Below are 11097 nucleotides of genomic sequence, written 5' to 3' on the forward strand. Positions count from 1 at the left end.
TCTCTTCATACCATGATGTATAGTAGATTATGAATTCCTTTTTGTCTGGTTTCCCACGATATTGAGATCTGTGGTAGGATAGCACGGTGTCCGTGACCTCTAAGAACAGGGTTTCTTGACATCTTCCAGAGAAGCCAGCTACTTACACATTGATTTCATCCCTTAGCAGGTACACATTCCTGTTCCTGTTCTCTGCTTTTTCTTTCTTTATTTTACGAGACAGGGTTTCTCCGTAGCTTTTGGTTCCTGTCCTGGAACTAGCTCTTGTAGACCAGGCTGGCCTCGAACTCAGAGATCCACCTGCCTCTGCCTCCCCAGTGCTGGGATTAAAGGCGTGCGCCACCACCGCCCGGCTCTCTGCTTTTTCTTGTGATCTGGTGATACACTCAAAACATTCAGAATGGCTGTGTTGTAATAGTGGTTAACCAAATGGTGGCAGCACTTTTCCGTTTAAAGCAGGTTCTAGTCCTTGACTAGTAACGACTGTGATGTTAGAGTTAAAATTGCTCTTCTGGGGAGCTACAAGAAGGGATATATTATCTTTAATTGTTCTTTTCAAGGGTATTTTAGTTAGATCAGTGCCAGCTTAGCCAAGGGAGATGTGCAGGCTTATAATTTCAGCACGTGATTGGTAGATCCAGAAGCAGTAGGTGTTTTAGGCCTGACTAGCTGCATAGTGAGTTTGATGTCACTTTGGACTATGTGAGACCTTGTCTCTATACCTGTTCAGTGGTAAGTGCTAGGAATTAGATCTTAGAATATCCTGTTCTACCTAATGAGCTGTACATGTCGCTACAGGAAGAACACACAGGTCAAACCAAGTAACTGCTCCAGAGTATGTCTTTTTGATTTCGGAACTGGCTGGAGAGCAGAGATTTGCATCTATTGTTGCTAAGAGACTCGAGAGTTTGGTAAGTTTTTGAGTTGTTAGATGTATCTCACAGATGATCTGTGTTAGCTGACTTCCGGGAGGAGTTGATGATATCTTGACCGGGAATTCTGTGTTTCCCAGGGGGCACTTACCCATGGTGACAGAAGAGCAACAGAATCTAGAGATCTGAGCAGGTTCAACTTTGACAATAAGGTACATTTCGGCATCTTTACCATTGTGGACGTTTGTAGTTTATGCAGTGACAGAGAAATTGATTATTTAATAAACACTCTGCTTGCTGCTAGCTTTGCCTTGTATAGCTTAATGTGAGATAGGATTTTACACGTCATCAGATCTTTGCACGCTTCTTTTTTACTCCTGTTGAAAACATTACTAGAGTATTTGTGAAGGCATCAAGAGTGAGTTATTAGAAATCAGATAAGTCATTAACGTATTGAATGCCTGCTGTCTTTAAAGGCACAGAATAGACAATCCTAAAAGTGTGTGTGTTTTAGCATTTTATTTATAGTTACAGTTTTCATGGCATTTATGTGGGTTAAAAAAAAAATACCTAAATGTTGAAGTTGGTTAAAACATTTCCCCCTTTATTACAGTATGGAAGAAATGCTTTGGAAATTGTTATGAAATCCATTGTAAACTTGGATTCTCCTATGGTATCACCACCTCCAGACTACCCTGGAGAATTCTTTAAAGGTAACTTAAAAATGGTCATAACTGGGAATAAAGTTGATATTCTATTGCTACAGTGCTTCCCTTGCATGTTTGACGCCTTGGTTCCATCCCCAGTATCAAACTAGACATCGTAGTGTATTCCAGGAATCTCTGCACTTAGCATGATGAGGCAGGAAAATCTTGAGTTTAGGCTAGTCTGTATAGTGAGACCCAGTTAAGAACATTAGCACCTGGGTTTTCGTCTCAGCATCTAGTTGATAGCTCATAATCATCTGTAACTCCAGGGTACCTAAAACCCTACCTTGGCCTTTGTGGGCACTGTACACATGTGGTGCCCAGGACTAAATATGGGCAAAACAATCCTACACATAAGTCTTGTAAGCCTGATGTAGCATACATGCCTTTAATCTCAGGAGTTAGAGGCAGGTATATCTTTGAGTTCAGGACAGCCAGGATTACACAGAAGAACCCAATTCGGGAAGTGGGAAGGTGGTTCAATGAGGTCTCTTAAGGGCATGTTGACCACTTATTCAGGATTTACCATTTGTAGCAATTTACCAGTGCTTCTGGATAAGACCTGAATGAAAACATTATGTCCTTATATAATCATCAACACAAAATTGGAGCGATTTTGTGGGTACTTAGATAAAGAATCTCTGTAATATACAGGGTGTTCTTGTAAAAAGATAAGATTTGTCCTGTGTATGTATGTGTTGATTATTTTGAGGGGGTGATGAAGTGAATATTCATAGCGTGTGTGGCGGCCAGAGGACAGTTTATGGGAGTTTATTCTCTGTCATTGTTGTGGGTCCCAGGAATTGAACTTAGGTTATCAGACTTGGCAGCAGCATGCATCCTTACCTACTGTGCCATCTCGACAGCTCTCAGTTCGGTTTTTTTGGGTTTTTTTTGTTTTGTTTCGGTTTTTGTTTTGGAGACACACTGTAACCCAAGTTGTCCTGGAACTCACGTGTGCTGGACTTTTAACTTGAAATTTTTCTCCTGCTCCAACCTCTTGAGTTCTGTGTGAAGGCACCAAATATAAGGTGTATTTGTTGTTTGTTTTTCTAGGCAGGGCTTCACTTTGTAGCCCTGGCTGTCCTATCCTGGAGCTTGATCTGTAGACCAGGCTGACCTTGAATTCACAGGGATCAACCTGCTTCTGCCTCCTTAGTGCTGGGATTTTAAGTGTGTACCACCACCTGGCTAAATTTTTGTTTATTCATTCATTCATCTACTAAGACAAGGTTTCTCTAATTAGCTCTGTCTGTCCTGGATCTAGCTCTGTAGACCAGGCTGACTTTAAACTCAGTAAAGAGATGGGCCTACCTCTGCCTCACCAATGCTGGGATTAAAGGTGTGCACCAGCACTGCCCATCTGGTGTTAAAGTGTTTTAATGAGGGTCTAGGGAAAATTTTAGTGGTACGTAGTCAATCTCTAGCACTACCAAAACCACTAGACTCCAAAGAAACCATACACACAATGTGAGATTTGGTGATTTTCGGTTTTGAGCTTATTGGGTACTTTGGTTATCAATTTGATTCTGGTTGTTAAAATAAAGCACAGTACATAGGCTAAATCTTAAATCTTGTTTGATTAACAGCTCATTGAATCATTTGAACTGTGAAGATTTTTCATAATTTTTTTTCTTATAGATGTTCGGCAAGGACTCATAGGAGTGGGCCTGATTAATGTTGAAGATCGGTCAGGAATTCTTACTCTTGATAAAGGTAATGTCACTATGTGTACATGTAACTTGTATTAATAGAGCCTTCTTGAGGCTGTTGTGCACTAAAGCCTCAATTCGTGTGTGTGTGTGTGTGTGTGTGTGTGTGTGTGTGTGTGTGCGCATACGTGCTCACATGCCCCAGAGAGATGACATTGGAGAAGTCTGGTTCTCTTGTTCCTTGTTGCACTTTGCTTTTGGGACAGAGTCCTTTCTGTTTCTGTCCTGGCTACTTTAAGCCAGCTGACCCATAAGTTTCCGGGTGTCATGTGTCTTCCTGCCCACTGTAGAACTGCTTGACTTAAAGATAACCACTCATCTGGTATTTTTTTACATTCAGGCTTGAATGGCAAAGCACAGTTGAATTATTGAACCAGTTCTGTAATTTTGTACTTTTGTGACACAGTCACATTCTAGCCTAGATTGGCCCTACTAGACTCATGGCAGTGCTTTTGCCTTAGCCACCCTAGTGCTGGGATTGTAGGTGGTTCTAAAATGGAACCTCCAGAGCCTACTTGTAAAGTGTCATTCCACCCAGTTATCTGAAGCCCTCTTTATATTTTGTTGTTCATTTGCTTATGTTCTTTTAGCATCTGTTTCTATTCATAGGGATTGTTAAAAATATGCATCCTCATAAATGTGACAGGTGAGGGTAGGAAAGAATGGCAGGACATGGCAGAGTTGGGTGCTCCAGGTTCATCCTGTCCTGGATTTTGTGATTTCCCAGAGACATGTATTAGATTAAAAAAATATGTCCCACTTCTTTAAGAAAAAAAAAAAAAGACAGTATTGCAAAAGGGTCCTGTTTGGGCTGTAATCTATTTGCTTAGGTCCCTGATGGTGTCATTGGTTTTGCATTCACATGGACTGTTTTCCCTCAGATGGTTATTGGCAGTGACCTAAATCATTCTGGCTAGAGCTTGAATTGCCCTAAACCTACTGATGTGGCAATAGCCTCTTTTTAAAAAATCTCACTTATTGGGCTGGAAAGATTGCTCAGTGGTTACTGCTCTTCCAAAGGCCCTGAGTTGAATTCACAGCAACCACATGGTGGCTCAGAACCATCTGTAATATCTCTTCTGGCCTGCAGGCATACATGCAGGAAGAACACTGTATAGATAATTAATAAATAAACCTAAAAAAATTATTTACTTAGCTATCTTTGGTGTATTTACTTAACTTTCTGTCCATCCATCCATCCATCCATCTATTGAAGGATAGGGTCTTTCACTGTCTCCCTGACTCTACTGGAACTTGCAGTGTAGACCAGGCTGGCTTTGGAACTCAAAGAGGTCCATCTATCTGCTTCTGCCCTTGAGTGTTCCTTGTTATTTTTTAGATAGGCCCTTGCTGCATGGGCCAGATTCACTTTTATCTCACTCTGATAGATTCTAGGCCTTGAATCTCTTGCCTTAGCCACATGAATAACTGGGATCCACCACGTGCCCTCGGGCCAAGCCTATAATAGATTTTTAACCCCATATTATAACTAGCTCTGGCTACAGATATGATCAATCTGGTCAGGAGTTTACTGTCATCTGGTTTTGTTTTTTTAAACAGCCCTAGAGCTCTCTACATAACCAAGTTTGGCCTTGAACTTAGAGCAATCCTGTTGCCTTAGCCTTCCAAATGCTCTAATGTAATTTAAGTTACCCTGTCTGGCTAAGATTTAAAGAAATACTGAATTCATGTGTAGATGGAATTTTCTGTCCCAAAGCCATTCAGTCCCAAAGAAATACATAGAGGCTTATAGTAATTATAAACTATTTGTTCTGTTAGCTCATGCTTATTATTAACTAGCTCTTAGAACTTAAATTAACCCATAATTCTTGTCTATGTTTAGCCATGTGGCTTGGTACCTTTTCTCGGTGAGGCAGTCTCATCTTGCTTCCTCTATGTGCCTTGGTACCTCTTCTCAGTGAGACAGTCTTATCTTGCTTCCTCTGCATCTGATGACTGCATCTCTCTGCCTTTCCTCTTTCCAGAATTCTCTTTGGTCACTGCCTGGCTACTGACCAATCAGTATTATTAAATTAATACAAGTGATAAAACCTTACAGTGTCCAAGAACATCATTCCACAGCATCCATGAGTTAGACAGATTGCACACAGCAGTTAAGGGAACTTACTTCTCTAGCAGAGGACTGGAATTGTGTTCCCAGAACTATTACTTACATTGGTTAGCTCACAATCATCTATAATTCCGTCTTCAAGAGATCTGATACGTTCTTTACCTTTGAGGATACCTGGACTATCATGCACATTCTCCAATACAGACAGATACACATAAATAAGTCTTTTAAAGTAAATGAATCCAGGAACAGAGTTCAGACATAAGTAGTTTTTCAAAGGTCCAGGGCATTTCAGTTGTGTAGCCAGGATGAAGACTCAAAATTTAGTATACTAGTTGATCTGAGGGGGGAGCAGAGGTAGGTAGATATCTATATGTGAGTTCAAGGCTGCTATGGTCTATAAAGTGGTTTCCAGGACAACCAGCACTGTTACACCGAGAAACTCTGTCTTGGGGAAGAGAAAAATAAATAAATAAATGTAATATAATATAATACAGGATTTTATGTTGGTGAACCAATATTCTTATATACTAAATTATATTTGTAGAAAAGTAGAAGGTACAAAAAGTCAGTTTAAGCTTGTGTTGCAACTGTTGGTGTCTAAAGTTGGGAAGGGGCAGGTTCAGTACTAGAGCCCTATACTCTAACGACACTGCAAAATTTGGGAGGAAGACTAAACCTGGAAGTGAGACTTTGGAGGTTTGCTTAGCTAAGGAAAAAAAATAATTTATATGAAGCCGGGCGGTGGTGGCGCATGCCTTTAATCCCAGCACTTGGGAGGCAGAGGCAGGCGGATCTCTGGGAGTTTGAGGCCAGCCTAGTCTACAAGAGCTAGTTCCAGGACAGGCTCCAAAGCTACAGAGAAACCCCGTCTCTAAAAACCAAAAAAAAAAAAAAAAAAAGGAACTCATGGAAATTTTCATCTATTCTTGTCATTGCAGACTATAACAATATAGGAAAATTCTTAAACAGAATTCTGGGCATGGAGGTACATCAGCAGAATGCGTTGTTTCAGTATTTTGCAGACACGCTTACTGCAGTTGTTCAGAATGCCAAGAAGAATGGAAGATATGACATGGGAATCCTAGGTGAGTGGGGACACTCTTGTGCTGTCTGTGGTCCTTGTCCAGAGTATCGCCCCACTTATACATCTTGTTTCTTTCTGAAGATCTGGGTTCTGGAGATGAGAAGGTGAGGAAGAGTGATGTAAAGAAGTTTCTGACTCCAGGATACTCCACCTCTGGCCACGTAGAGCTATACACAGTAAGTCTAGAAAGTACGTGTTGCTCACTAGTCCACACACATGAGCTGCATTCCAATCTCTGTGTCTTTTACAGATTAGTGTGGAGAGGGGAATGTCTTGGGAGGAAGCAACCAAGATTTGGGCAGAGCTGACAGGACCAGATGATGGCTTTTACTTATCACTGCAAGTAAGAATTGGAATTTCTTCAAAGTGTTATCAGGAATTAACATGCTGCTTCTTGTTTTTTTTGCTGATTTTTGTGGCTTCAAGTTTTCTTTCTTTGTGAGACAGACCTCACTACGTTGCCCTGACTTGTCCTATAAAAATCTTTTTGTCGCCGGGCGATGGTGGCGCACGCCTTTAATCCCAGCACTCGGGAGGCAGAGGCAGGTGGATCTCTGTGAGTTCGAGACCAGCCTGGTCTACAGAGCTAGTTCCAGGACAGGCTCCAAAGCCACAGAGAAACCCTGTCTCGGAAAAAAAAAAAATCTCTTTGTCGATTAGGCTAGCCTTAAATTCACAGATCACTGTGCATCTGCCTCTGGAGTGCACGATCATGCCTGGCTCACCTTAACCATTAAATTTTTTATTTATTATTGTTTATGGCTGTGAATGCCATATCAGGCTTAATTTTACATATATAGAATATTTTGCTTCTATGATTATCTGTCTAGCGAAGTTTGTCTGGTGCCCACAAAGGCCAGGAAGGGCATCAGATCCCTCTGGAACTGGAGTTACATACAGACAATTGTGAGCCACCATGAGGGTGCTGTTAACCAAGCCCAGGTCCTCTCAACCAGTGAGCCATTTTTGCAGCCCCACACATTCTCATTGTAAAAATAGTTGTATTTCTGTATTGTGGGAGCATTGGGCAGTTAGAGTGTACTCCTTGAGCCTTGTCTTACTCCTATGATCTCCTCTGATCAGTGAGTGGCGTTCTCTCAGTTTAAAACCTTAAATGTAGGCTTGTGGTTACATACTTATACATTTAGCTGTTTTTGTCTTTTTTTGGTTTGGTTTGGTTTGATTTGTTTTTTGAGACAGGGGTTTCCTATGTAACAGTCCTGACTCTATTGGAACTCACTCTGTAACCAGGCCGGCCTCAAACTCACAGAGTTCTGCCTGCCCTGCCTCCTGAGTGTCGAAATTAAAGGTGTGTGCCACCTCCACCTTATGCTGTTGTCATTTGAATTAATGAATTTGTTGCTGTGATGTTATGATAGAATATTTTTAATTGTGTAGGATCAAATTCTTACATATTTTTTTCAATTGTTCTTTTAATAGATAAGAAACAACAAAAAAACTGCAATCTTAGTTAAAGAAGTAAACCCTAAGAAGAAACTATTTTTAATATACCGACCAAACACTGGGAAACAACTCAAATTAGAAATTTATGCTGATCTGAAAAAGAAATATAAGAAGGTATTTTCTCACACGTCATGTCTAAATGGGTGTAAATGCTTGCTTCATGGTAGGGACCTGTGTTGGCTGCAAATCCTGGGCCCAAGGATGGTGATTTTATGATAAGAGCAAGTTTTCTTACACATTGCTGTTGCAGTTTTGATGTTACTGCCTCTTGAAACAAGATGAGCTTGACTCTCCATGCGCAGAGCACAGTACCGTGGTTTAGTGTGGGGAGGTCCTTCCTACCAGCTTTTGATTTGTCGTGAGCCTGCTATATGTTTTTATCCTACACATTTTTCCAGAAAATAGTCAATGTCTGTTTTTTCCAACATTACTTACAGCCTTTCTCAAAGGATTACCTTAACCTTTGTGGAAGTAATTGTATTCAACTAGCTCTCTGCACGCCTTATCTCAGGAGGGCCTCAGTTAGCAGTGGTGTTTACCTCACACTGCAAGTGGGGGCTAGGGTTTCTGGTGAAGATGATTTTTTTTTTTTTTCTTGACTGCTTCTGGAATTAGTGACCAGGTTAGGTGTTCAGTTTATCAGTGGGATTTTGCTTTGTCTTTGCAGGTAGTCTCTGAAGATGCCCTGGTGCACTGGCTGGATCAGTATAACTCCTCTGCAGACACCTGTACTCATGCATACTGGTCAGTGCTTTCATGTTGCTTCACATATTTTTTTTAAGTATAATCAAGATTGAAAGACACCTATTTTTTGTGTGGAGCAGTGCTGAATCTCTGTGTACCCTTATGATTCTATTCCATCTACCTCCCAAGTTCAGGAACTGTACATGAGCTGCAGTGTCCCATTTTTATTCTCTATGAGTATATGATTGTGGGCAAATGAGCAACTTGACTAACGTAGGGACAGTTCATGTCCTCAGATGATATTTAGAGACCTGTCATGGTAGTCAAGGCCTATATTCCCACAGTTGGGAAGTTCAATGCCATTTATACAGGAAGTTGAGGCCAGCCTAGGCTACCTTGAGACCCTGACTTAATAACAACAGATAATGTGTAGGTAACATTTGTTTACCAGGCGCTGTTGGAGGGGACACCTGCATTTTCTTCATGCTTTGTTATTAGCAAGGAGCTAGTGTCCAGCAGCATAGCCTTAATTACCATCCCTCTGATAGAAATTGTTTGTCAGTCTTTTTCTCCCCCTCATTCCCTCTTAGTATTTGACTGATTGACTGATTTTTTTTTTATTTTTTTTTTTTTGAGGCAGGGTTCCTGGCTGCCCTGGAACTCACTCTTGTAGACTAGACTGGTCTTGAACTTACAGAGGTCTGCTTTCCTCTGCCTCCCCAGCGCTGGTATTGGGCATGTGCCACCTCTGTCAAGCTTTTTTCCTTTTTTTCTTTCTTTCTATTTATTTATTTGTTTGTTTATTTATTTATTTTGAATCAGGGTATCTACTCTAGTTCATGCTAACCTGGAAACGTACTCCCAGGCCTTGAATTTGACTTACTCCTTTCTTATTCTCCTGAGTACTGGGATTATAGGTGCTCATAACTGTGTCCCTTTTTCTTTTTTCTTTAAAAAACAAAACATAAAACCTTACTGGGTAGGTGTGGTAGTTCATGTTTGCAACCCCATCATTCAGGAGAATTCAGACTTGAGTGCAGAATGTGCAGGACCCTGCTTCAATATAAACAAATGAAAAAAAGCAATAAGGGGACTGGAGAGCGGGCATGGTGACACAAGCCTTTAATCCCAGTACCTGGGAGCAGAGGCAGGCAGATCTCTGAGTTTGAGGCCTACCTGTTCAACAGCCAGAGCTACACAGAAAAACTCTGTCACAGACAAACAAAAAGGCAGAGGTTGGGGGCTGGAGAGATGGTTCAGTATGCCTTCTGCTCTTCTAGGAAACCCAAGTTCAATTACTCGCACCAATGTCAAAGGACTCAACTGCCTGTAACTTAGATAAGCTCTAATGGCTCCCATGCTGCCTTCTGACCCCCTCAGACACTGCAGCATCATGATTCACTGACACTATAGAGGCAGAACACCCATGCACATAGAAGTAAACATGAAATCTCAAAAAATTAATTGCATATTTATGTGTGCTCATACTTGTATAGTATTGTTATGAGGCACACACATGGCAGTCAGAGGACAACTCTGTTGCTTTGCTTTTCTCCTTCCACTTCTGTTTAGATTCTGGGACTCAAGCTCAGGTAGTGCCTACTCTGGAAGAGCCACCTCCCCGTCCATTTTATTTTTCTTAAATTTATTTAGGTACATCTGTCAATGAACCGGGAAATGTTTGGCTGTACTATAACCTCCCTTTTCTCATTATCTTAATCCTTATATTTATCTGTGTTATTTATGTTCCAGTTACTGTGTCTTCCACTAGTCAGACTTGAAGCAGACACTAGTGCTTCACTGACACAGCATCAACTGGAAGGTGAAACGGGACATTGCAGTGTCAGAAGTGTGTAGATAGTAACCAAGTGAGTAGGAAGGCTATTCTTGAGTATAGCTGAACTTGCAGGAGTAATTGTGACATGTCAGATTTGGAAAGGATAACTTAGCCCAGGGGATGTCCTAGGAAAAGGTCATAGAATTATTTTCCACTCGATACATGGCTAGACTTTGCAGATTGCTCATGTGTATGCACGTTTCTATACATATTTCTCCTTCCGTGTTTCCTAGGCGTGGCAATTGTAAAAAAGCAAGTTTAGGATTGGTATGTGAGATAGGTCTCCGTTGCCGCACATACTATGTGTTATGTGGCTCAGTTCTGAGCGTCTGGACAAAAGTGGAGGGAGTTCTGGCCTCTGTCAGTGGCACGAATGTGAAAATGCAGATAGTGCGGCTAAGAACAGAAGATGGACAGCGGATTGTAGGTAAGCTTTTTTGTTTTGGTTGTAGGGGGCAAATCAGATCCACTAACACCCTGCTAGCCTGATTTTTGTCTTCAAACTCATGTGTCTGAACCACCCACTGCCACTCCCTCAGGTGCTGGGATCACAGGCGGGTCCACCATAGCCAGTCATACTTGAGCCTTGTAGTGGACGCTGTGATCTGGCAGTAGTTGTCTCTGGCGCTGCTCTCCACTTCTCTTGCCCATTATTCTCTGCCA

At 41.4% G+C, this 11097-nt stretch overlaps 1 protein-coding gene across 6 annotated transcripts in view; it reads left to right on the forward strand.

The window, feature by feature from the left end:
• Sbno1 (strawberry notch homolog 1) overlaps window positions 1-11097 on the forward strand; it is a 58789-nt gene that overhangs the window by 41059 nt on the left and 6633 nt on the right. For all 6 annotated transcript variants that reach the window (XM_041646935.1, XM_041646940.1, XM_041646925.1 and 3 more), the window contains 10 exons: window positions 799-911; window positions 1013-1084; window positions 1486-1585; window positions 3221-3295; window positions 6304-6450; window positions 6531-6625; window positions 6700-6792; window positions 7890-8027; window positions 8581-8657; window positions 10668-10861. In XM_041646935.1, the coding sequence (XP_041502869.1) occupies window positions 799-911; window positions 1013-1084; window positions 1486-1585; window positions 3221-3295; window positions 6304-6450; window positions 6531-6625; window positions 6700-6792; window positions 7890-8027; window positions 8581-8657; window positions 10668-10861 (1104 nt within the window). The remainder of the gene's footprint in view (window positions 1-798; window positions 912-1012; window positions 1085-1485; window positions 1586-3220; window positions 3296-6303; window positions 6451-6530; window positions 6626-6699; window positions 6793-7889; window positions 8028-8580; window positions 8658-10667; window positions 10862-11097) is intronic.

Source organism: Microtus oregoni, unplaced genomic scaffold (assembly GCF_018167655.1).
Source record: "Microtus oregoni isolate MIOR12 unplaced genomic scaffold, Mior012 000003F_ref0000135, whole genome shotgun sequence".
Taxonomy (NCBI): domain Eukaryota; kingdom Metazoa; phylum Chordata; class Mammalia; order Rodentia; family Cricetidae; genus Microtus; species Microtus oregoni.